Raw genomic sequence first — 26,781 nt, 5'->3', positions numbered from 1 at the left:
ACAAAACAAATATTAAAAGACTGCTTGTTTTTAGATACATTTTTGTATCATCATTGATCCACATAAATAATAATATCTATTCTGTAGCATTGACCTTATAGAAAGTGCCATACAGAGCCGGCCCAAGGCACAAGCAAACCAAGCTGCTGCTGTGGGCCCACAAACCATCAGGGGATTCCCATAACTACTTCAATTTTAACACAAACTACAAATCTAACATCTCTACATTTGTTTATTGAGGATCAGATTACTGTTAAAGTCAATTTGGTGATTTCTTTATAGATAAATTAGAAGGTTTTTAGCTGTTTAACATTTTAATTTAAGATTTAAAAGAATTGGCAAGTTTACCTTCTAAACTTAGAACAGCAATATTCAGTGTTTTATTGTTTGTAAACCTAGTTATAATTATAATTTTACATCTTTTCTTTGTGTTTGAGCTTATTTTGTTTAAAAATATGTTTCAGCAGGAAATAATAACCAATTAAATATTCCCAGATTTGATCAAAAATCTGTTGAATCGCCATTAGTGGTGAGGCCCACATCAAATTCTGCTTAAGGCCCCAAAAAACCTTGGACCGGCCCTGATGACACATGTAAACACATTGAATTATTATTTTTGCTACTTTTGTAAAGATGTTTTTTCAAGATTTTAGGTTTTTTTTTAAAAAAAAGAATATATCAAATATAGGCTACTAAGCCAAATATTTACTCAAAAAAGTAAGTTTTTGTGGAAAATGCAAACAAATTTTATAGAGAAGTTTGAAATATTATATTAATGTTAATATATTTTTGCACTAAAGGAAGTTAAAAAAAATAAAATAAAGGAAAGTCAAGTAAATTTTGTTGACTCGGTTTGACTTGGGTCTTTAAACTGTAAATTCATATTTACGGGATCATATGGGCCCTGAATAATTCATAACCAACGAAATCTAAAATTTCTACATCAGATAATTGATTGATAGATGATGGTAACAACTAGAAACGTTAAAACTCTGAACATAATTTTTGCAGATGAGTCCAGATTTACTGCTGCAAATGGCTGGAGAAACCATAATCTAAGGACGCTAACATTTCAATCGAATAATCGATTGGTCTGTAATGGTAACAATTAGAAAAGTGTGCTTCTCGGGTCTTCAGGATGCCAAAGTTTTGCAGATGAATCCAGATTTATGACTTCGAATGGGCCCTGAACAATCCATAATCAAAGGACTCTAACATTTCAATCAACTAATCGATTGGTAAGAAATAACATTGATTGCCAAGTATTGGTATTGATTGGTAAGTAAGGGTAACGATTGGAAATGTTACAACCCAGAGCAAATGCTCTAAGAAGAATGTCCTCTCAAGCTGTCAAATGTTTGCAGATAAATCCAGATTAACGGCTAACATTTTAATCGACTCATCAATTAGTCTATGGTAACAATTGGAAAAGTAAAACTCTCAACATACAGATGAAAGAAAAATGCGTCTTCTCTGGTCTTTAACCTGTCAAATTCTTGCACATAAATCCAGATTTAGGGCTTCAAATGAGCCCGTGAATCAAAGGACTCTAAGATTTCAATCCATTAAACTGAACAAATGCTGTAAGGGAAGTGTGTCTTCTTGGGTCTCTAAACTCTCAATTTTTTACAGATAAATCCAGATTTACGCCTTGAAATGTGTCCCGGATCACCCATAATCAAAAGGAATGTAAAAAAGTAAATGGCCAATCGATTAGTCGGTGATGATAACCATTGGAAGCGGTTAAACGCTGAACATATGCCGTAAGGAAAGTGTTCATTCCGTGACCTCTGAGGTGAACTACTGTGACTTACTCGAAAGCGAAGAAGAGGGAGCAGGTTCCGATGATGAGGAACAGGGTCAGGTAGAATATACCCTTCTGCCGGGCCATCATCACCCTCCCATCGCAGCAGAAGGTGTTCTTCCCGGGGAGCTTCTCCCATTTCCGCAGCTTTCGCGTTATCATAACCGCCGACATGCTGGCTGCTTTTTCCAAAATCTTCACTTCTTCAAACAGGGACTAACAGAATCGGGTCAGTGGTGGAGATGTTCGGTCAAAAACAGGCGGGTTGCTCGGATGATAAAGACTTCCGCTGCATTTTTTGTTTGTTTTGTTTTATTCTTTCCTTTTTGGACTGTGGCTGTCACATCGTTGCTGCTTCCTACTCCATCTGACTGCAGCGTGTTTTTATTCGATGCTTCCCTTTCTCCTCAGGCAGGTCTTTAATCCCTCCGGTCCAGATGATTAGAAATCCATCCGAAACGACTGCGACAGATATTTCCCACTATAAAGAGAGGAAATCCAACCGTGGTTGTGGTAGAGCGGACCTTGACCGCTTGACTTTCATATCCTCCCGATAAAAAAAATAATAATAATAAAGCGAGCTGCTGCTGCAGAAATGACCCCGCTGCAGTCACAGATCCCGGGCTGAGAATAGGATGCAGTCAGACCAACCAGGTCATCGTAAAAAAAAACAAAAAACAGGAATAATCTGTTTTTTGAGCAGAAATGCGTTGCGCTGTGAAGAGCTCCAGTTTTTTCCTGTAGGATGAGCTCTTGGTTTTAGTCAATGGCAGCAGGAAACACGCCTAGATTGAAAAGTCTTGTCTTAAAGGGACAGCACAGGTGAAACAGAGGAACAAAGGATCAGATTCAGCTCCTCTTACAAAGGATTGAGAACTGTTTTACTATCATTCTATGTAAAATCAACAATTAACTTTGTTTAATTCTAATACTGTTTTATTCATATTAATTATTTACTTAAATTAATTAGTTTGCTTGTTTATTTTTTGTTGCTTGTTTTTTTTTTTTTTTTTTACCAATGCTCAGAGCAAAGAGCCGTTTTTAGCCTCATTTTTAACAAATTAATTTCTTGAAAACCATAAAAAAATCCTTTGGAAAATGACCCAGCTTAATATATAATACTATATAAAATATATATGTTTACAGCTAAAGAGACACAGTCTATTTTAGGATGAGAAAAATTCACCTTTTTTTGTTTTGTGTCTTTATTTTGTTTGTTGAAGCACTTTGTGATATTCATCTTGAAAGGTGCTATGTAAATTAAATTTTACTTATTTATTTACTCATCTTTTACAGCAAGAAGATCCACCTAATGTTTTTAAAATGAAGACCTTGCTCTTTTTATATAAAACCTATTGTATTTATCTGCAATGTGTCTATGTTTGCTTAAATCCAAGAACCAAGTGAAAGATTTTTAATTTAACATCAAAATCACAATCAACAGATTTGGTAAATTCAAACTTTTATGTCTTTTTCTATTTGTTTCATTTTAATGTGATATAATGCAGATATTGAACCAAATCACATAAAATCTGCTTTTGCTATAATTAAAAAATATTTGCTCATTTCTACAATCTTTGATCAAAATTAATAAGAGTCACTATGGAGGGTCCAAAGAGCAGCATGCAGCTCAAAGTTGCAGGTAGCTGACCTATGACCTTTACACTGAGAGGCCATATTTTCAAAATACAAACTCTGTACAATCAACAGTTCATAAACAACAGGAAAATAGATTTATTCCATCCTATTATAAAGATACCAAGTAGTATCTAAGTAGTAGAACTTGTGTTCATCTTGTTTTGGTTCTTTATGTTTTTGACGCCAACCTGCCAGTAGGCTCAAAATTAGCCACTTGGTTATAATCTTATGTGAATATGCTAATGTTCATCAATGTGTATCCCTCCATTTTTTAAAATAAGCTGAGCTGAATAACTAGACAATGTCTTCAATCATTTATTTGTTGCTTATTGGGAGTGAAGAGACAATAAATATCAACAGATGGGTTTCAAAAAACTAAAAAGACAAACAACTCGTATTAACTGTGTATTCATGTCAACAAATCTTAATATGTGTTTATATCGGTGTTGGGAAAGTACTTGCTCTGTGTTGAGAAGTTTGACCTCATTAGTGCAGCAATCAAAGAGGGATTCAGAAAAAAATTACATTTTTGCTACAATATACAGACTTTCTCAACCTCAAATCTCATTGCAGTTCTTATTTTTTTACTTCCCTCTTGGCAGCAACCTTCTCTATCTTATCTGTGTTGAGGTATTTTCCAAACATTCATAGAACGTTCTGGTATTTTGCTACAACCACAATTTTTTATATCTTTTACTGTGATTTGATGTAATAAACCTTTTTATGGCCTTGAGTTTGAGGAAGCTCATAACTGTGCTGTCAAAGGCAAATCATCCATGATCTTTAAAAATGTTTTACAAATAAAAATATAAGCTTTACCTGGATACAAAGCCTGTAGATACAATAGAGCGACAATGGAATGGTTTTGCTCAAAAGATGCTAATTTGTTAAAATGGTCAAGTCAAAGTCCAGACCTAACATTCAATCTAGATCCCATGAAAACAGTGTGGGTGTTAGCATCCAGCAATCAAAAATTTTGGTATTTGAACACTTTGCAGATATATTGAAATAATCTCAGAATCTAAAGATTACATATTTTTGGCCAGTGACACAACAATTATGTTCAAATGAGACTTCATCTTTGTACACAAGCTTTATTTTTTTAATGATATTTTCTATCAGCTAATTTGTTTTAAGATCAAGAAGATACATTAAACTCTATATATTATTCCTGAAAGTATATAAATCTGTGTGTAACACTTATCTATTGTAAATATTAGCTTCTTAAGTTTTATATAGCAAAAAACTGATTTGGAAAAGTCTTTCTTATGCCTGATATTGTTCCTTTTTAATTATTTATTTGTGTTATTTTATTTTTTTAAATTTTAGTCTTCAAAATACCAAAATGTACTTTATTCTTTTTACTTTTACTTTAGTAAATTAAAGTAGTACTTCTCTTACTTGTGTACATTTTTCGGTATTCTACCCACCTCTGGTACCACTTACTTGAGTAACTTTTTGGGAAAAACTTTTTCTTAAGTAAAATGTCTGGATAGTTTTAAGTAGGTTTTATATAATGACGCAGATCATGTAACACTTTGGATTTAAAACAACACTTTGTCGCCATCTACCGACATTAGCGAGAAATTGTCTATTTTGGTAATTACTTCTTGCTGTTTCAACCTCTTCGTGTAATTTATTCTCAGTTTTGTTCTCCGTCCCAAAAGTAGACAAATAAAGCTTGAATTGATCAAATATAACATTTGCAAAGCAGCTAAACATGGGGCCAGCTAATAGCTAATAACATGCAGTTTGTCCGTCCTTCACAACAGTCCGACTGGAAACAAAAGCTTGATCAATGGCAGGTACCCCATTGGCTGCATGTAGCGTTTTACTAAATAACAAGACATGTAAAGTAAATCCAAAGCATTTATTCAGTTGCTCATAAATGGATGGCGTACCTTGTCTTCGTGTGGCTTGTTGTCAGGCACAGCAGTTCAGGTAATGATCCGTTTACAGCGAAAGCTGTTAGCTTAGTAAGCTAGCAGGTAGCAGGAAGGAACTGGTAGAGCGTCAGAAGTTTATTGTGTTTTTAAAAAACACTTTATTTATTTTTTATTTTTATACAGGATGTATCTCCAGTCCAGGGGGATGTTGGACCAGAGTTTTAGCTTGGTTAAACAACCAGACGGGACCGTTCTCCTTCCTATTTCACCATCCTGCGTCTCACAGCTGGATCTGCAGTCTCTCAGAAACACTTTGACTCCAGTTGTTTGTGATTTCACCTGGAGTCAGGTAGCTACCACCAACTCCAGTCCCTTATTTAAATGTTAGGATTTCTGTTGTGTTTGGTATCGGTGGCGATCAGATGGAAGGCAGTTAACTGCAAAGTTTAAAAAACTTAAAAATTAATATTTGCACACCTGCTACAAAATTTATTTTATTGATCCTATGGCTGCAAGCATAAAGCCTAACACAACATTGATTAAATAGAATAGGGCGCCAAATATAACTTATTCTGTTTGAATAAAAGGAGCTGAGTGTTTTTAAAGAAACCTTCTTTTGTCATGTCTTGTAGTCAAGTATTTTGGTCGGTCCAAAGTTATTTTAGATCTAAGCACTTCCGCCTCTGTCCTTCATTATGTGATTATACATGGAAATGTTTGCCCCTGTTTTGGTTTACAGTTGTGATGCTGTTGATGCAGAAAGGCATTATCACTCGTTACTCTCTGTGCTTCATTATAAAGACAATACATTAATTTAAATTTTTTTCTAAATTGAGAGCTCCCCAGTCAGACACACTGCAAAACCACAAAATATGACCAAGTATTTTTGGTTTATTTTCCAGTGCAACTATCTTAGAAGATCTGAAATAAAACAAAACTAATTTACAAGTACATTTTCAGCAAGAAATATAAGCTTGTTTTAAGTAAATAATTCCTTAACATTGATTTTAAAAAGTGCTAGTTTCACTGACAGATTATTTCACTTCTAACATGGAGAAAATGTTTTATTAGTGAAATAATCTGCTAGTAGAACTAATACTTTTAAATCAATATTAAGCAATTATTGACCTAAAACAAAAGCTCAGATTTCTTGCTGAAAGGTTAGTTATCAGAAAGGGGTTTTTTAAAATTTGTTTTATAAAAGTTACATACTGGAGCTTTAAGGTGTTCAAAATCTCTCTTTTTCTCTCTTTAGTCTCCACAGTCAAAAAAGGAGAAGGGGAGGAAAGCTGGAAATAAACTGGAGAGAACCATCCAGGAGTTGTTAGAGTATCGGGGTGAAAGATGGATGGAGGAGATGAGGAGCGATCTTCCTCGGAGCTTCCAGAGACATGGAGACCTCGTTCTGCTGGGCGACAGCTGCTTTACTTTGCCAATATGGGATAAAATAGGTACCACTTCATTCACTTTAGTACAAACTGTAGAAAATGTGTTCATTTCATGACTCTGAACCCATCCAATCACTGAAAAGATGCCTAGAACAGATAAATGTGAGGATGTGCCATAACTTTCTCCAACTTAACAGAAACAAAACTGAAGTTATTATCTTTCTAGAGTCAAAACACAGCTTCAGTTATTACAATTAGAAACTACTAATAAGGCCTGAAACCTGGAAGTAGTGTTGGACTCTGACCTGAACCTTCAGAGCCACAAAAGGACAGTTACAAAGTCAGCCTTTTATTACCTGAAGAACATTTCCAGGATTAGAGGACTAATGCCTCTGTGAGATCTAGAGAGAAACTCATCCATGCATTTATCTTTAGTCGCATTGATTACTGAAAGCCCTCACAGGTCTGACTAAAAAAATCATCAATCCTCCAGCTGCAGCTGATCCAGAACGCTGCTGCTCATATTCTGACTAAAACCAGGAAGATAGAGCACATCAGCCCAGTTCTAAAGTCTCTACACTGGCTCTCTGCAGCTCAGAGAACAGACTTTAAGACACCACTCTTAGTTTATAAATCACTGAACAGCTTAGCACCACAATACATTAAAGATCTGCTGTTGTCATAGTAACCTCCCAGGAATCTATGAGGTTGTTATAGCAACCTATGACAACCTCCTGGTTCTTTTCAGAACCAGGTCTGAAAGGAACCAGCTGTGGTTCCTTTAAGGAACCCCAGAACCAAACATGGAGAAGCAGCATTCAGCTTCTATGCACCACAAATCTGGAACAAACTTCCAGAAAACTGCAAAACATCTGAAACACAGAGTTGCTTTAAATCTAGACTAAAACCCAACTGCTTAGAGTTGCTTTTGATTAATAATAAATGAAACATTAATCAACATTTTGATGTGTAATGATGACAAAATACAATGTTTGTCCAATTCTTTTCTTCTATTCTTTATAGCTTTGTCATTTTGTGTTTTTATGATGTAAAGCACTTTGAACTGCCTTGCTGCTGAAATGTGTTATACAAATAAACTGTATTGATTGATTGGCTTCTCTGATGTAGGCGATCAGTTATGGAGTGCAGTCACCAAAGAGCTGAGGGTGAAGCGGCTTGCAAAGATGAGTCGGATATCCAGGGATGATAGATTCAGGTCTCCTGTGGTAACGATGCTGCTGGGCGACAACAGCTGGGTCAAACATGTGGACAATGGCATCAGGTGCATACACATATATAATTATATACATATATATAATTTGATTGCTTTTGTAAATATTTACAAAAGCAATTTATAGACATGCTCTTAATGAATAATCTGTTTTTGTTTCAGTTATGAGTTTGATGTCACCAGATGCATGTTCTCAGCCGGGAACATCACAGAGAAACTCCGTGTGGCCGAATTTGACTGCAGTGGAGAGACTGTGGTCGACTTATATGCAGGTAATTAAAGCTCAATGTGTTAGTCAGGGCAGGGAGATGAATCTATTTTATCATTCAATCAAAGTTTTGGTTCTTTAAGATTAAGCCTGTTGCAATAAACAATAAATCAATTAATCGCATGATAAATTAAAGCAAGTTCAATAATTTCCATTTGCATCATTTATTGTTTTTCTCTTTTCTCTCTTTCTACCAAAAGGTGGATGATAAAAGTCTTCAACTAGCGCTTTATTTGAAGGACAATGTAGTTTACAGAAACTTCATAATTCATTTTATTTGTTGTTTTGTTCCAGTGTTAAATGTTCATTAAAATATAAACTTTATTACTTGAAAATGGTCTCAAAACAACAATATTTTTATTTAGTAAGTTCTGGGACATTTTATCGTCCAGAAAAATTTTACATGCTTACTGAAGATTTAAGTTTTGGAAATAAGGATTTTTCTTCACCAACTTCTTCGGTTTCCATAGTTCAGAGTGATGTCAACATTGAAAATACATTTAATTATTCTGGCATTTTGCTGTGTAATTGTCCCATTTTTACCTTCTGTCAGGTATTGGATACTTCACTCTGCCATATTTGGTCCATGCGAAGGCCAGCCATGTTCACGCCTGTGAGTGGAACCCTGACGCCGTTGCTGCTTTACAGAAAAACCTGGAAGTAAACGGGGTGTCAGAGCGCTGCACCATCCATCAAGGAGACAGCCGTCAAGTAATGAGTCTTCGTTTGGCTGGTTTTGTTTTGTTGTTTTTATTTTTTTTTAAATGTGTTCAACATAGCTGAGTCAAATGACTGAATTCCCTCATCTGCCATTCATTTGATTCAGCTGCGTTGGAGAAGGAAAGCATCTAAAGCAGTGGTTCTTAACCTGGGTTCGATCGAACCCCAGGGGTTTGATGAGTCAGTCTCAGGGGTTCGGCGGAGCCTCTACTGCGGAGGTAAAGACACACTTGTGTAAAGTCGTGATGACGCGCCCCGCTTGGCCATCACTTGCTGCAGAGGACCATGTTTCATTGCTCGGCCAATCAGTGCTGCGGGGAATTTAGTGCGCTCAGTATCAGCAGCTATCGTAGTTGTACGTCGCGTGGTTTCCTTCTTAATATTTTAATCCATACTAAATATGTCGAGCAAAAAGAGAAGAAAATGAACAGACTTTGCTCTGAAGACGCACTTGCCAAGGTGAAGCCACGCCTCTCTGAACTGGTCTCCCAAAAACATCAGCAGAAGTCACACTGATTTGCAGGTATGTCATTTGTGCAATACTTTATTCTGGCCCCAAAAAAGTATTTTGTGGACTCAAAATGACAAAAAAAAACCAAATTTAATTTAAAATAAAAAAAATTAAGTTATTAAAAAAAATTTAATTCTTTGAAAAAAAAATCCAAATTTATTTTTAATTAGTAAAATAGTAAAAAAATATTTTGGGAGCTGAAATTCTTTCATGGGGCCGAAATATTTTTGGGGGCCAGAATGAAGTCATACTGTAACTTGCTGTGAGTTCATGGTTTTGTTCTTTGAGCAAAGTGACGTTCATACACGGCTCATTTTGTGCACCAGCAAAAAACATATACCTATGTCTTGAATTTGGGGAAAAAAAATATTTTATTCATCACTAAAGGAGGGTTCGGTGACTGCGCATATGAAACTGATGGGTTCGGTACCTCAAAAAAGGTTAAGAACCACTGATCTAAAATAAGGAGGGGCAATTCCGCTAAAGCTCAACTCAGTACCACCCCCTATTGGTACGATTGGGAAACTCACAATGTGACTGAGTTGGAACAATTAACTTTTTTTTTGCCATTGAAATATAATCTAATATAATATAATATAATATAATATAATATAATATAATATAATATAATGATATATATTTATGTTTTTTGCCTATTTAGATTTTTTCAATTTATTATTTTTTTAATTACAGGGATTAAGACTTAAAATGTATTTATTTATTCATTCATTTATTTACTTAGTAGTATTTTAAAAATATTTTTTATTTGTAGAATAAATTATTTAAAATTTAAATAGTTGTTTGGCGTCCCGTGTACAAAGTATCAGTGGGCGTTTATTGCATCGTATATCATTTATAATGAAAAATGTATTTTATTACTTGTTTTAATAATAAGAATTTTGATTTGTTGTTGTCTCGATAAATAAAAATAATTCAAAAAATGATAGTATTATCAGAAATGTTATTTTTTTCAGCAAGATGTAGGAGCTTGTTTTAAGTTAATAACTCCTTAATATTGATGAGAAAACACCAGTTCACTTATAACATGTGAAATATGTCTTATTATAATCAGTGGAACTAGTACTTTTCCATCAATATTAAGGAATTATTTACTTAGAACAAAGCGCTATTTCTTGTTAAAAAGTTACTTGTAAGTTAGTTTTGTCTTATTTCAAGTGTACTGAAATATTTGCACTGAAAAATACAAAAAATACTTAGTAAAATTTTATGTTTCTGCCTTTGTTTTCTTTTCTTCCCAGGTACAGCTGTGTAATATCGCCGACCGGGTGAACCTGGGTCTCATCCCGAGCTCTGAGGAGGGCTGGCCCGTTGCATGTCGGCTGCTGAAGAAGACGACCGGCGGCGTTTTGCACATTCATCAGAACGTCACCTCTCCTTTACCGAACGCTGCTGCTGGCGACACCGCTCCTCAAAATGTTTCTGCAAAGAACGCTGACAGAGAGGTGTGGCGGGCCTGGGCCAGTGACACCGCAAACCGAATAACTTCTCTGTTCATGGACCTCACTGGTGCATCGTGGGAAATAAATATCCAGCACATAGAGCATGTGAAGTCTTATGCGCCTCATGTGCACCATGTTGTGCTGGACTTGGGCTGCAGACCGTCCTGAATTAGCATCGAAAAACTGCTGCTTTTATTCCCAGGAGTAAATAACAGAAGGCTGCGGAGAACACTTTTATTTAACCCCGTCAGACCTGGTTTATTTTTGTCTGGTGAGCTAAAAACATTTTACCCAATTGGTTTTTGTTCATCTTACACTGCAAAAACCCGAAATCTTACCAAGAAATGTGGGTCTAGTTTCTAGGTCAAATATCTTAGTTCACGTGAAATGAAATCTTTATTTATTTTGAAAGAGTAAAATGTAAAAACTAAGAAGAAAACAAACGAAAATCCTAATAATAATCAAACTTAAAATACAATACAAAACTATCATATCCAGTTTGGAAAGGAGTATTAAACCTTAACCCCAATTGTCTCAACCAACTATATTTCATATTATACATTTTTACACATCTAATTAAATAAGACAAAATAACTTACAAGTAACTTTTCAGCAAGATACAGGGGCTTAGATCAATAATTCACTAATATTGATGGAAAAAATACGAGTCTCATTGGCAGATTATGTCACTTATGATATTTTTCCCCAGTTATAAGTGAAATAGTAGAACTAGAACTTTTTCATCAATTCTAAGGAATTACTTACTTAAAACAAGCTGCTATATGTTGCTTAAAAGGTACTTGGAAGTTAGTTTGTCTTATTTGAAGTGTACTAAGATATTTGGACTAGAAATTAGACCAAAAATACTTGGCAAGTTTTTTTTGTTGAACGATAAATTGTCCCAGAAGTTATTGCAATAAACGATAATATTGTTGTTTTGAGACCATTTTCAAGTAAAAATGCAGTAACACATTCTTAAAGATCAATAAACACTGGAACTGGAAGACATTTTAAATATCCAAAATAAACAAACAGAAACAACAAATTAAACTAATTATTTAGTTTCTGTAAACAAAATTGTCCTTTAAAAAAAGAGGCCAGTTGAGACCAAAACACGAGACTGAGGATTTTAACATCCAGTTTTTGGTAGAAGGACGGAAAGAAAAGAGAAAAACAATAAATTATGAAAATGTACATGATTGACGTTGCTTTAATTAATCATGTGATTAATTGATTTATTGCTCATTGCAACAGGGATGGTGTTTTTGAAGTGCAAGCACAGAAACAAAAGGATCAAAACAGAAAATCCAAACAGCCAAGACCAGATATCTCTAGGCAAGGCAACTTTATTTATATAGCACCTTTCAGCCAAAGACAATTCAAAGTGCTTGTACAAAAAAGTTAAAAACAACATACAACAGATTAAAAAGTATCTCTACATTTTATAGCAATTAAAGCAAGTATGAGAGTTTATGAAAAAATATATTATAAAATAATTTTGAAATCACAAATTAGCCATAAAATACTTAGATACTTTTTTCTCTGCAGGGTTATGCTAAATAAGCCTTTGAACATCCGAACTCTTGACGTTTTCTCAAAATAACTTCAAATCCTATCACTTGAAATAGTTTTCTAGCCTACCATGAACCATATATATATTTGATGTAAAACAGACACTTTTTCCCTTCTGTGTTTTCTTGAAGGAGAGTCAGTCCTCCATGTAGACGATTCCCTGCATGTTTTTATTAGTGTGGATATAATGTGAATCACATGCTGAGACCCTCACAATAATCCTATCTGAGCTCGGTTGAGCAGATGAGGGAAGATTTGCTCCCAGAAAAGGGATTTTTCTTCTCAACGATCTGCTAAAGCAAAACGTCAAAGTTGTTTTAAAGAAAAAAAATGAGCTTTGTTGGTAGCAACATGCTGAACATATCAACATTAATTATTTCTGGTTACAAAATAGTTTATCCTGATTAATATTGCTGCTAAACTATGGCTCCTTTCCTCTCTTCAAATTGAGGCTGACTTTCCTGGAATACTTATTTTGTTTTTAATATTTTTATTTTAAATGTTTATTTAAATTTCATTTTTAATAAATGTGCCAACAGACACTGGTTAGATTTGAAAATTTTGTAGATTTCTTGAAATTGAGCTGTTGGCATGTCTTACAGCAACAGTCTTCAGCCAGAGGCCTCTTCAGATTCACTGCAAGACTGACTGCTACTGGAGACTCTTCCTGCACACAGCAAAGACTCTGGAGACACTTGGATACAAATTTGGGGGGAAATAAAGTACCTTTGAATTACCTTATCTTTATTAAAAAATGATTTTGATTACATAAAACTTTAACGAAAAGATGACAATCAAAAGAAAAGGAGAAAAAATGTTAAATGAACATTAAATTATTTCCATTCTTTCTGGAGCTTTAAATGTTTTGCGGGATTTAATGGGGAAATTGAGTTCTTCCCGTTCCAACTTTCCAGCCAAAAGGAAGAAAAAGAGCTGGGATGTGAGGAAAAAACGGTTAATGGGCCGATTTTTCCACATGCAGCGTTTCATTCTGTGGTAAACGGAGCAAAAGAAATGCACCTGTCATGGAAAATGTGGAAAGGCTCTCCGACCCGAGTGCTGCAAACTTTCCTTTATCTTCCGGGCAGTGGTTCGGATCCCGCAGGGCAGGAAGAAAAAGAAAACACCGCCAGGCATTGGAGCAGGGAGGAATATTACTCAGCGTGGAGGTGCGGTTTGGCCCGTGGCGGTGAAATAGGGTGAGTGAAGTTACTTCTACCGAATCGTCTGATGGTTTCTGTATTTTTACAGCTCTTAATCGTTTTTTCTCTTTGTTTCCTGTCGTTGTCTCTCACAGTAACCCGAGTCAGCGCCGACAGCGGACTGGTGTCGCCTTTTACCAACAGGTGTGCGCAATTCTCACCAATTAACTAGACAATTTTAGACACTTTTATGTAACTGTACCGACTTACAGTTTTCACCCGTTTCTATGCGACTCAAACCAGCCTGTAGTCGTTAACGTGGATAGTTGGTGTAACTTGCGCTGCAGTTTGAGTCTCTTAACGTAACGTAACGTCAACGTTGGTGCGGTTAACTGGTAATGGTGGGCTTCATTAACCGGGCTTTAATCGCCAGATTTTATAAATGTTTAACCTAAACCGGTGAGTTTTAAAGACCATATGAGAGTTGTAGTCACTTGTGAGTTTAAATCTGTTCTTATTTGCATTATCGACTTGCCAATAGATTTATATATACATCGTGGTAAACCTTGATAAACTTTATTAGCAGCAGTTCTTGTCTTTTGTTAAAATCACCAGTTCCTGGTAGTTGTTTTGTCACCCAGAAGTTGCCCTATAGGTACTGTTTAACTGTTGGTATTTAAACTATGAGGAAAAAGTTGCGTGGGTTATTCCTGTAATGTTTGCTTTTGCTTTAAGGTAACCTAGAAAGCTGTTATTTGAGATGGGAATATGGCTTACTATAAAACCGATGTTGAGTTTAAACAAATGATTATGCTGTTGAACTCCACCCTGCTCTCTGTATCTTTACAGGGTGGGAACCCTCCATGATGGCCCAGTTCATGTTGTTTCAGCCTTCATTAATCAAAACATTTAACCCCAGCAGAGGATGTCTGTGGGATATTTAAATCCTCCTGCTTCTTTTTATGCATTTGTTTAGTTTTTTTATTTTAGGTGGGGAACTGCATGTCGTGATCCTTTTTCAGAATTTCTGACTAAAGTGCTGTGGGAAAATATGTTTACATCAAGATTTACTCAAATACCTTTTTTTTGATCATTTGAAATGTGGTTTAATCGTCATAGCATGTAGCATTCGGTCCATTTGGTTTTTCTGAGTTTTACAAATGAACCACATCCCGCTGAGTTGAGCTACAGGTTCTGTCGAGTTCTGCAGAAACTTTCTATTGGTATCTTCTTTGCAGGCTCCTCGTGTCGATGTGCCATCCATAAAGTCGACCCAGTTCTCCTGAGCTGACTGTTCTTAGTTAAAGACACAATGCCGGAGGCTCCTGATTTGATCAACCTGGGCTTCCTGTCCGATTCGGAACGGGAGCTAATCCTGGAAGTGCTGCGACGGGATGAGGAGCTGAGGATGGTGGAAGACAAACGAGTACGGTGAGAAGAAACCAGAGTACCAAAACATGTTACGTTTTTATGGCCAGGAGATTTAAACGTTGGGGTTCCTTTAATTTTATGTTCCTCTTGTGACACAGTAAGTTATATTTTAAAGATTGCCATAAAAATATGGTGGTTGTTGGTTATTTATCTCAGGAAGCTGAAGTCGGAGTTGCTGGAGGTCAAACGGAAAGGGGCCAAGCGTGGCGGTGGAAGTTACAGCGAGCGGAGCTGTGGCCGATGCCAGGAGCCTCTGAGTCGTCTGCCGGTTTTCTCCAACCAGTGTAAAATATGCAATCACTACGTGTGTCGAAACTGCCAATCTGTCCTGCCCAACGGATCCTGGCTGTGCAACGTTTGTGTCAAAGAAACGTAAGAAGTGTTTTGTCCATAGTTTTCCTCATCCTTGCATATCTGCTGTCATTACTATTACTGCATTTGTTCAAAACCACTCAAAAATTTTTAAAGACTTGATTGAATTTGTAGATTTTTTTGTCTCAAATGGAAACACCTCAGTCCTTTATGCCATTGGTTTGAAGCAGTAGTGCCCAACCAAAATCCCCAATCTGAAAATATTCAGGGGCAAATTTGTTCTTTTTTTTCTCAATTAAAATGTAAAAAATATTATTGTGAATTCTTTCTCTTTTACCTGCACATTAAGGCAAATATAGCACTTTAATGTTTACAGTAATTTAGTTTCTTGCACTTAATTTCCATTTTTATAAGCTTATAAAATATTTAAAGTTTATTCCCAGCAACGAAAGTGAGATTTTTTTTTTACAACCTTTGCTGTGTTTAGCCAAATGTAATGAATGCGTGTGCCAGAGTCTGTTTAGTCTGAATAGAAACATGCTGGATGTTTGTGGCACGACCAAAAACATAATAATATCAAAAGGATAACTCAAGAAAAATTCTTTGTGTTGTACTTAACATTTTCCATTCAAGAAGATATAAACTTGCCATGGAAAATATCGTCTTAGAAAAATTACAAAACGTGTTGGATAGCCAAATTTATTGAATTGCTGTCAGGGGCCACATAATATTAATCAAAGGGCCACAAACCAACTTCCAGCAGCAGCTCATTGTAAAGGGGCTGAGTTTCTATTACTGCTGCACTGCTGACAGAAGAAATCAAACTACTTTGACAAATGTAAATTTATGAGTTTGTACCTATTGATGCAAATGTGCTTATGTGGTGACAGAAATACATCAGCATACATAAATACAGTACCTATAAAAATTATTTGCTGTCTTGGAGGTTTTAAGGTTAAAACAACCAAGGAGGTGAATCCTTTTGGTGGCAAAATGTCAGATTACACAATTATATGTTCGATGAAAATGCAGCTAATGATGAGATGTTGTACTCCACACTCTGATCTGAGGGGAGCAGATAGAAATGGCCAAAAAGTGACTCAAGAATTGAGCCTTGAGGACCTTAAGATAATTCAAAGTGTTCTACACAAATTCAAGATGTTAAACTAAAAACACTCTATAATCTACTGCAAGAATTCAACCTTGTTTTGCTACAATCGGCATCAAAACCACTGACTTTTTATTCAGAAGTTGCATCACCAGCCCCTGCTGCCATGTATCCAACTAGATATTCATGCCTAGTGTGTATAAATTCTTGTTTCCACACTTCTCTGAATGTGTTTATAATAAATTTCAGGGACTTAAAGAAGAGGACGGGCGATTGGTTCTACGATCAAAGAGTTAATCGTTTCTCTATGAATCCTGGGCACGATCTCGTGAGGGTCTCCCTGAAAAAGAGACCAGCAGGTTAGTTAAAAACAGGAACCAGACATGAGCTTCAGTGGTTCTGTTTCTGGCTCTAACAGCTTATTTTATTCATATAGCGAGGAAACGTGAAACGGCAGGAGAAAAACTCTTGAGAACTACAGTTCTTCCCAAACCAGTGCATCTGCCCAGACAGAAAAATCTGCCTGTTAACACAGAGTGAGTCTTCATTCCTCATCATTCTTGTTGTTTTCTGAAGGATTAGTGCAAGGTTTATCACAATGCGCAGAAAGGAGTATTTCACAACAATTTGTTACGTTTTCATTGGCAGTCAGTCAAGTGAGAATTCAGGATCTATTGCTTCAAGGGAATCTCTTGAACCAAAGGATAGTGTTTCTGCAAAGCCTCCACGCAGTGACACAGAGTCTGCAGAAAACGTCAGTATCTTTAGCGCTAAAACTGAGACTGAATCCGGCCGGGCAACTCCTGAGCAACTGAGGTAAATTCACAGTTTAACTAGCCTTAAAATAAAAAGTGAAGTGGAAACTGAAACCGTAACTCGTATTATTTACATGTATTTTATACTACTTACCACATTAAATTCTCTTTATTTGACAAAATTTATTTAACAATCAATTCAAGTGTATGTGACCATTTTACTAATGATGTATAAAAACAGAGACAAATAACTAGAGGTGCATCAGTTTATCAGGCAGCCGATTTCCTTAACTTTGGGAGATCAGAAATCGGCCGATTCTTACATGTGTAGGTGATCTTATCAGCCTCGGCAAAGGTTTAAAAATCAACCACTGCCTCTTCTGCTGTCCCATGAGAGAGGTTTGACTGACAGACTGGCCCGTCATGTCTGCCCATTCACAGTAAACAATAGTCACCTCACTGTTGCCATCACAGCAACTTTCTCGTTTAACGAAATTTCAGACAAAAAAATCAGGTTAGTCTTTTTCAAGATTGATAATTGGCGATTGGCCAGAAAACTGCAATCAGTGCACCCCTAAAAATAACCACAGCTTTTTTTCAGTGAATAAATGGGAGCTAAATTATAAAAACAACTCCAATTTGAACTACAGAATATTTACAAAATTTCACTTGAAGTAAGGCTTTAATTTCTGGAATGTCTTGGTAAGTTAATAAAGCTCAGGAATGTTAATTATTTTTTAAAACTGGAAGCGGATTGCTGGTCAGATATTTATTTTTCTTGTTTTGTGTGCTTGAGTAGCAGAATAAAGCTGCACATTTCCGAAGCGTTTCTTTCAGTAGATGTGTGTTTTCCTGCAGAGCTCACAGCTCCCTTCCCTCCAGCCCAGCAGCCTCCAGTACGACGGCGCCAGACAAAACAGACGTTGTCAGAACTGAAAGCGGCAGCTCAAACACCAGCTCTGTACGGACATTTACTTCAATCTTAAATGATTGTAATTTTTGTTTTTATATGTGTGTCTATATATTTTCATAATACTTTACCATTTTTGTCCTGGAGGCTCTGGATGTGAAACACCTCAACGCGAACTTTGACCTGGAAGTTGAACGACTTTTCAAGAAAAGCGTCAAAATAGACCCAAAACCCAAAGGTTGTTAATCCCATTTAGAAAAACTATTAATTATTTTATTATATCTTCCTAGCTTCTGTTTATGTCTTATTAGAGTGTTTATCAACACTTGACTTGCGTGAGGAACCAGAGGCTTCAATGGGCAAGCGAAGCCGCTCAGTTCCAGGCTTAGACATACAGGTAAGTGGTGAATATTATTGTTTATTTATAGAATCATTATTGTATCGTTTCCTTCTGGTTCTGATCAGGAATTTCTCTCTGTGATGCAATCATTTAAAAATTCATTGATTGGGGCAATTGAGTACTTGATTGGGTTTGGATGTTTCCACTTTTTGCTTAGGCTTGATTATTGCCTGTACTGAATAGGCCTGTCATAACAACACATTTTATTATAGCACTGATCTGAGGGGAGCAGATAGAAATTGCCAAAAAATGACCCAAGAATAGAGCCTTGCGGACTCTCAATATCACAATATTGTGATATTGTTCCACAATATTATTGTTATTGTGATAAACGATAATATTGTTGTTTTGAGACCATTTGCAAGTAATGTAAGTGTAATGGCATAATAATGGAAGAACACATTTTCTCAAGGATCAATAAACTTTAAATTCTAACGAACATTTAAAACTGGAACTGGAAGACATTTCATATATCCAAAATAAATAAACAAAACAACAAATAAACTCAATTATGACTCCTCTGTAAACAAAAATGTCCTTTAAAAAGGAGCATGTTGAGACTGAACACTTTTTTTTCAGTTTTTGGTAGAAAAAAAAGATAAATAATGCAAATGGAAATAGTTTGTTTTAATTCATTGTGCAATTAATTGATTTATTGTGACGGGCATAGTACTAAATATTTATACTTATCTAAGATTGATTTTTCAGAAGTGATAGAACAAACATACTTGACCAGAAAGTCTAATTTTACCCGATTGAACCTGGATCACTCAAGCTGCTGATGACATTATAATGAACTCGGCTGTTTAGTGTGACTGTTGTGTTTATTTTAATGTTTTTATGACCACACAGGAGGATGAGGAGGAGGAGGAAGATATCGATCGCTTGGTTAACTTTCATAAAATGTCGATTGCCAGAAGTACCTCCAGTCTGCAGAGTTCAAAGGTGTCGATGCTCTGACATTTCTTACAGCATGCACAGCTGATATCAGCTAATCTAAATGAGCATCTTCAACCTCAGGATTTCCTGCCTCAAGTTCGGAAATTCTGAGCTCATCTAGAACGCCAGCTTACTCAGTTTTGATACAAATTATCTTTAAAAAATGGCAAATTCTTGCATGTTTCAACAGGATTTGGATAAGAAGAAAACACTGTTAGTCCTTTAGGAAATGTCTGAGCAGCGGTTATCTAAAAATCAATGTTTGCTTTAAAATGCAGACTATTTTACTGACTCCTCACGTCTGTTTGTGCAGAGCATGATGAGTATTTACAGTGAATCCGGAGACTTTGACAGCGTGGAGGTGAGCGGCGACGTCCTCTTCTCTCTGAAGTACGATGAACACACACAGAGCCTCCATGTGTTCATCAAGCAGTGCAACGGTCTGGCCTACGCCGACGCATCACGGCTGGTTTCCAACCCGTGAGTTTTAAACTTCCAACTGTACGACACGAAAACTGTACCGAATAAAATCCTGAACTTGTTGAGCAGCAGGACTGATGGTCTCTGTGCGTTTTTGATGTGCAAACACGCCTCAGCGATGTTTCCACAGCTTTGATCAGTTTAGATAAGAGGCTGTTCTGTTTACACAGGCTCGATTCTTGCATCCCTTTGGTGATTAGCTGAACTTCACAGGAAATTGTATGTCAACATTCGCCTCAGCCTTTAGTCAGGAAATACTGCAGAAGACCAGCAGTTGTTCCTTGGGAAAACCTAAACTTTTTATCCTTTTTCTGTTTTTTCTCTTTGTTTTGTGTTTCAGTTATGTGAAATGTTACTTGCTCCCAGACAAATCACGTCAAAGCAAGAGAAAAACCAGCATCAAGAAAAACACCATCAACCCCGTCTACAATGAAACTATAAAGGTGAACTCTGCATTTTAGCTTAAAGAAAACGTCAGAGTTGGTTTTCTTGCACGGTATTTGCTCCAACTAATGACCGCACCCACTCTGACCCTAGGATCTCTATTTACTTTGAAGATAAGTACAGCTATTGTCAAATATTGATTTTTGGTCCCGCTTTCAGTGGAGGCAGCTGAAAGACAAACAGAGCAGCTTACAGGGAAATTTAGCTGAATTTTTATATTTATATGGAAGTAGTTGTTGAATTGGAAATCATTAGGTACAAGTTGAGAAAATTTAATATTTTTGTTTTTCGTCCGTGATCTTTATCATTACCTCTCCACCAGACGAGCCTTTGCAGCACATGTCAAACTCAAGGCCTGAGGGCCACATCTGGCCCACCGTAGGTTTTTATGTGGCCCTCTAGACTCCAAATTACTCAATAAATCCTTCCAGTTTTTCACAAATCTGCAAAATTCACACAAGATGAATAATCCCCATATTTTTTTCTGATTTTACTGCATATTTTTTCTAAATTGGTCAAAGTGAGTTTAAGTGACTGCTGCCTCAGCCTTACTTGATGTCAAGTCATAGTCCATAAATGAAACTGCGAGTAATAAAGTCACATTTAACATCATACATCAGGGCAAATATTGTTAAATTAATTACAAACATTTCTTAATGGACACCACAAAATCTGCAATTTTGATTGCCAAAGAAAAACACTAAAACAATCACAAAATCCCAGAGGAACAGCTATTTATTAATATTTGAACAGCTTAATTGGTTTTATCAATTCTGGCACAACCGGCCCTTTAAGAGCATTCAGATTTTTGATATGGCCCAAGATGAATATGAGTTCGACACCCCTGCTTTACAGGATGTCCACTCTTCCTTAAAAAGTCTTAAGTTCGTGTATAAAAAATTAAGGCCTTGAAATGTCTTAAATTAATTTTAAAAATGTAAGTTGGCCTTAAATACGTCAATCTTGTACATGTTATTTTTTCTTCACAAGACTTTTCTGTCAGTGAAATGTTTGAGTGACCCGCAAACATAATTATTACGTTCTGTGACTCGAGGCGGTTAGGGTTAGCCTAACCTGCCTCTACTGCTAACTAGCTGCTAATACAGCTAACTAGCTAGCTTTTTGTGACCTGCTATGGGTAAAATGTAAATCAGGAGTGTCCAGAGCACTGCTTTATTTCACCAGATTGTTGGCAGTAATATGCTTAGAACAAATTAAAGTATAACGATGGAGAGAAAATTTTCTCCATCTTAAGAAACAACACAAACTATTCACATTCCATGTTTTCATTTTAATTTGACAGCTTTTAACTTTCATTCAAATGTATAATTGGGGTGCATCCATTTTAAAAAGAGATTTAAGAGAGTTTTAAAAAGGAAAAAAGGGATTTGTATCCTGTTCTTGTAGCCTAGAAATCATCTAAAATTATTACCAGATTTTTTCTGTTTAGAAATTAGGCTAGTACATTTCATCAAAATAGTGTATTTAGTTGTTTACAATAGAATATGTTTAGTATTTTTCATAGCAAAAGATATTATTTTCTTTGTGTTCCACTGTTTTTAACTAAACAGTTGTGATCCCCATTTCAAAAAGTTTGGACACCGCTGGTTAAATTTATTGTCTGTTGGCTGGATGATGTTCATCTTTGCCATTAGCTCTTGCTAACTGGTACTTTGCTGCAAATATTCTGAGCTTGAAAAAGTAGGGCACTGTTCCACTTTAATCTGCTTATTTTTATATTTATTATACGTCTGTCAAGTTTCTTGTTTGGCAAGAAAGGTGACTCACCTCACTGTAACCAAATCTACCTAATGGGAAAAATAAAGTTGATTTAAAATATGATTTTCTGTTTTTTGTACATTTCTGTCTTGCTACAGGTATTACATTACACTTTTGATGGACTTAAAAAGTTTTAAATTTGAATTTGTGAAACCTTAAGAAACCCTTCTTTAATTACCTGGTTTTTTGCTGTCCAGTACTCCATCGTCCGTTCTCAGCTGGTCAACCGCGCCCTGCTGATATCGGTGTGGCATAACGGTCGGCTCAGCCGTAACGCCTTCCTGGGAGAGGTGCAGGTCCCTCTGGACTGCAGAGACATCGAATTGGGATGTGAGGAACAAATGGCTCTCATGGGAAAGGTAGATTAAAGAGACGATTCTGTCCTGAAACAAGGTTTTCTGGTGGATGATGGGTATTTTCTATGTAGTTTATATCCTACCTGTTGCCAAAACATCTGAGGGGAAAACAAAACTTACAGAAAATGTGTATGTAGGTATTAATATCTCACAGAAATTGGAGTTTGGAAACCATATTCTTCCTTCGTTTGCTAAGGTTGGTCTAAAGCCTGCCGCTGACCACAGGCCTTTATTTGGGCTTCCAACACAGTCTGGAAAGTTACAGAATTTGATTTAAAAGTTTTTATTTTTATTGATTGTATTAACACCAATCAGGAAAAAGAATTGTATTTTTTCTGATTGGTAAAAATATTTTTACAAGTATTTTTGGTCTAGTTTCTAAAGCAGTTATCTTAGTTCAAGTGTTCTTCCTTCAAGTAACTTTTCAGCAAGATACCAGAGCTTGTTTTTAATTAGTAATTTCTTAATATTGAGAAATAAGAATACTAGTTCCACTGGCAAATTATAAACTTGTACTTTTTAAGGAATTATTGACTTGAAACAAGCTGTTATATTTAGCTAAAAGTTGTTTGTAAGTTAGTTTTGTCTTATTTCAAATGTACTAAGACATTTGCATTAGAAATTAGACAAAAATAGCTAGTAAGAGTTTCTTTTTTTGCAGTGTATCTCGTCTAAATGTTGTTTCCCTCCACCAGCCTTTCAGCCAGTTCATCCTTTCAACACCTTCAGTCTGTTTCTGTGCTGCTCGTACGTCACTGATGTGGCAGAAACATTGATCAGCAGCAGCAGCTGAATAATGGAGCCAGTAGACAAATTTGATGTTTTTAAAACAGGAGACAGTCCAGTTGCTCTTCCTCCCATACTTTTAGACAGAGACCAACAATACCTGCGATCAAGCTTAAGTTGAATTTTTTTATTTTTAATAAAATTAGAAATAATTTCTCACTTCTCATCCAACCCTTTTTATTCCTTGAACTACAGTCTGCTTTGGAAATAAATCTTTTTATTATAATGTAATATAATAAAAACAAATCTAATTCTTTATAGGTGTTTTAAAGGGCTGTATTTCTCTTTTACTTACTGAGATGTTCGTTTGTCCAATTGAGAAGCTGCTTTGTGATGTCGCCAAGACAAACAGATGAATAATTCACATATATTTGACTGTTACAACACATCAACTTAAAGCTATGTTCATGAAATCATTAATATGTTTTAGTGTGAGTATGTTTCTGTTTTAAAATGGTAACTGTACCAACTGAGCCACCCAGTCCTGATGAACCTTGTTTTGTTTCTTTGGTTATATTCATGTTTTGATTCCTAAATGTTTCTGATTTTTAACAGACAGGATCGATTGTGCAAGCTTCACCATTTGCTCAGTACAAAGGAGAGCTGGTGATCTCACTGAAATACATCACGCCCAAAAAGACGACAGCAGAGAAAGTCAAAGGTAAAGTCTCAGAAACCAGCTTGTTTCCATACACTTTAAAACTCTTTCTATCGGTTTTTGTTTCTTATTTTCAGGTAAAAAAGCGCCGCCTGTGGAAAATGGAGAGCTGCATGTCTTGATTAAAGAAGCGAAGAACCTGATGGCAATGAAACCCGGAGGAACGTCCGACAGCTTTGTGAAAGGGTGCGTTACACACCTTGGTTGTCTGATATCGATTCATTATTGATCCCACTTATCGATTCTCATTGAGTTGGGAAATAAACTCTTTAATTCAAAATATGCACCATGATGTATTTGATTGAAACAAAATTAAAACTTGCTTAAACTATAAGAATCTGTGTCAAACATTTTGACATAACATGCAGCTTCCTGCACATCAACAGTTTTTGTCCTTTTTAATATAATAAACGAGCCTCATCTGAAAACATATTCTAATTTATTGAAGTTGACTGAATGTTGGAGATCATTCACTCAGTGTGGCGCTAAGATTAACACAATAATGTGAAGGAGTTTAACATTACCTGGGACTTTTACAGCAGAAGACGCTGTGATCAGAGAGTCACAGCTGTTGCTAAGCAACGTATCAAACACTTTACATTTGTAAAATCGGTTGCAAGTGAACTGTTTGTGGATGATGGAGGTATTTACTCCTTTCATTGTGATTAAAGTTCTGACCATGTTCCAGCCGGCCATAGTTTTGTCTTTTTTTTGAGAAACATAAAGATATCTTGGAGCGCTTCCGCCGTGACGCCATCTTGGATATTTTCTCATTTAAAATACGGAGCATATGCAACACGTCATCACGCAAATGCATTACAGGAGCCGATAAGTGGATTGGTTAAGCAGGCGGCTTAACAAATCCAAGAAACTTAACTACAGAGAACCGATTCTTGATTCCCATCCTTATAGTTGCTTTGATGACATTTATTAAAACATTTCTTAATTAACTGGGCTTGTATTTGTGGCTCTGCAGGTACTTGTTCCCATCTAAGGCGAAGAGTACAAAGAGGAAGACCGACATCGTGAAGAAGAACCTGAACCCCCAGTATAACAGCACGTTTGTGTACAAAGAGATGAGTCTGGAGCAGCTGAGAGAGATGTGCCTGGAGCTGACGGTGTGGGACAGAGAGGCCATGCTGAGCAACGAGTTCCTGGGAGGAGTCCGCCTCAGCTCAGGAAAAGGTAAAAAACTAATGTTTCCGTTTTCAGCTTGACAGGAAAATCTAAAAAAACAACCAGAACTTCATCAGGTTAATCGTATTAAGTGTTGTCAGGGTATAAAACTGGAATGCTAGCAAATCCTAATTCATACTGAGAGCTGAACAGCATTTTAAAGGGGTGGTATTATGTAATATTTACTTTGTTTTAGATTTAAATTATGTTATTTCCTCATCAAAAACACACCTGGAGTGTTTCCTTGATTCTCTCATGCTTGAGAATATTTTAATCGCCATGGCAACCATTCAGCTGTGCAAAACGTCTGGGTGGACTTGGCACCGCCTTCAAGGCACAGCTCCACCTCTGAGCCGCAGTTTTCAATCTTCTGAGCTTTCCCCAAATCAGCTCCTTCAGACTAGCCAGCAGCATTTGGCAAACACCTGCTGTGTTTGCCAAACTGTGGAAAGTGGAGCTGCACTTTTGCTGAGCTCATTATACGAGCTACTTCTCAGTTCAACACCGGTATAAACGTAATAGAGGAGCAATGTTGTGAAGAGACAAAGGCTCAATTGTTAAATGTGTTAAATTGTACAGTAAAACTTATAAAAATCCTGTATACAAATTACTTAAAATTACAACTGAAGGTAGCGTAGTTACTTGATGGTGCAATAAAAACAGATAAAAATGTCATTTTAATCATTTTAAAGATGAACTCTTTATTTCTGCATAATGGAAAGAACATTGTATATAGGTCTTAATTTTCCAGTTTCGTTTACTTTAAGATCATCACTACTTTACTTTTTTTCTTTTGTGTGAATATAATGAGTTGCAGAAATTTTCCATCATGGATCATAACGGATGCTGTGCAATCTTCACACTGCAGGCGCTGTAAAAATAGGAAAAGAGGAAGTGGAGCTGGAGTCTGTGGGAGAGGAGATCAGCCTGTGGCAGAAGATGATGCAGTACCCCGACTCGTGGGCAGAGGGCACTCTTCCACTGCGTTCCTCAATGGGAAAGACGAAGGGTAAATGAGGACAGAGCTGAAAATGATCTGATGTGATAAGTTCTGGCCTCTGAGACAAACTGGAGTCTGGATTCATTGCAGAAACCAAACTTATCTGACCAGAAGCTCGGCTGCTGCAGTTTTACCGTCTGCTCACTCCTCCCTCTCTGTACGGGACTCGGCTTAATTCACCCACTCCTGATTGGTGTTACTATTGAAAATGTACCAAACCATCACACTTGGTCACTTTTTCAAACTCTGACTGTATGTATTACCATTTAAAATAATGTAGGACACAGAAGTTTCTTAATTTTTTACACTTGTCTTTATAATCGTTTACAGAAGAACAGTATGCAGGAAAACGATTATAAACCGGTATTATGGAGGATTTCTGGGTTTGGATGAAAACCACCACTGTGCTTTATTCTTATTACTGTTATATTTATAGAACTTCAATTAAAGCCCTTATTTGAATAAATTAAATGACACTACGTTTATTAAGATTTTGTTTTGGAGTGTTATCAGTCACATCTGTTGACCCAATAAAAGTTAAACCCATTGTGTTCTTGTCTCCACTTTTTTCTATTTGCATCCAACGCGGGATGGAAACATTTAATTGACTTGCAGTTAATTGTCGAT

General features: G+C 36.3%; 3 protein-coding genes across 6 annotated transcripts in view; 2 read left to right on the top strand and 1 right to left on the bottom strand.

Annotated features, from left to right (window-relative positions):
* The window catches only part of zdhhc9 (zinc finger DHHC-type containing 9), a 31,197-nt gene extending 29,219 nt beyond the window's left edge, over positions 1 to 1,978 (bottom strand). Inside the window, exon 1 of the mRNA XM_005799517.2 lies at positions 1,815 to 1,978. Coding sequence (XP_005799574.1) covers positions 1,815 to 1,978 — 164 coding nt within the window. The remainder of the gene's footprint in view (positions 1 to 1,814) is intronic.
* Positions 1,979 to 5,226: 3,248 nt separating this feature from the next.
* On the top strand, positions 5,227 to 13,246 carry trmt12 (tRNA methyltransferase 12 homolog). Of its 3 annotated transcripts, none has more exons than XR_002752267.1 (8): positions 5,227 to 5,383; positions 5,512 to 5,677; positions 6,584 to 6,779; positions 7,845 to 7,998; positions 8,110 to 8,219; positions 8,769 to 8,926; positions 10,706 to 11,177; positions 13,081 to 13,246. XR_002752267.1 is itself a non-coding variant. In XM_005799575.3 (7 exons), exons 1-7 carry the CDS (start codon positions 5,331 to 5,333, stop codon positions 11,072 to 11,074), a joined length of 1,206 nt encoding a protein of 401 aa, XP_005799632.2. In that variant the 5' UTR covers positions 5,227 to 5,330; the 3' UTR covers positions 11,075 to 11,781. The 3 variants fall into 3 exon arrangements, 1 of the variants encoding a protein (XP_005799632.2); XR_002752268.1 differs by lacking the exon at positions 13,081 to 13,246 and adding an exon at positions 12,161 to 13,059; XM_005799575.3 differs by lacking the exon at positions 13,081 to 13,246 and having other exon boundaries at positions 10,706 to 11,781.
* Positions 13,247 to 13,351: 105 nt separating this feature from the next.
* sytl4 (synaptotagmin like 4) lies at positions 13,352 to 26,703 on the top strand. Of its 2 annotated transcripts, XM_023328820.1 has the most exons (18): positions 13,352 to 13,677; positions 13,776 to 13,824; positions 14,859 to 15,051; positions 15,208 to 15,423; positions 16,721 to 16,830; positions 16,908 to 17,007; positions 17,120 to 17,287; positions 18,085 to 18,187; positions 18,284 to 18,374; positions 18,448 to 18,533; positions 19,389 to 19,481; positions 19,789 to 19,955; positions 20,296 to 20,398; positions 22,376 to 22,537; positions 23,876 to 23,981; positions 24,056 to 24,164; positions 24,955 to 25,163; positions 26,023 to 26,703. In XM_023328820.1, the coding sequence occupies exons 3-18, from the start codon at positions 14,933 to 14,935 to the stop codon at positions 26,169 to 26,171; spliced, it is 2,091 nt and encodes a 696-aa protein (XP_023184588.1). In that variant the 5' UTR covers positions 13,352 to 13,677; positions 13,776 to 13,824; positions 14,859 to 14,932; the 3' UTR covers positions 26,172 to 26,703. The 2 variants fall into 2 exon arrangements, with proteins under 2 accessions (XP_023184588.1, XP_023184589.1); XM_023328821.1 differs by lacking the exon at positions 17,120 to 17,287 and having other exon boundaries at positions 13,353 to 13,677.
* Positions 26,704 to 26,781: the final 78 nt, after the last annotated feature.

Source organism: Xiphophorus maculatus, chromosome 23 (assembly GCF_002775205.1).
Source record: "Xiphophorus maculatus strain JP 163 A chromosome 23, X_maculatus-5.0-male, whole genome shotgun sequence".
In the NCBI taxonomy this organism is placed as follows: Eukaryota; Metazoa; Chordata; class Actinopteri; order Cyprinodontiformes; family Poeciliidae; genus Xiphophorus; species Xiphophorus maculatus.
The sequence above is the reverse complement of the archived record's forward strand: the minus strand, read 5'-3'. Positions and strand labels throughout refer to the sequence as shown.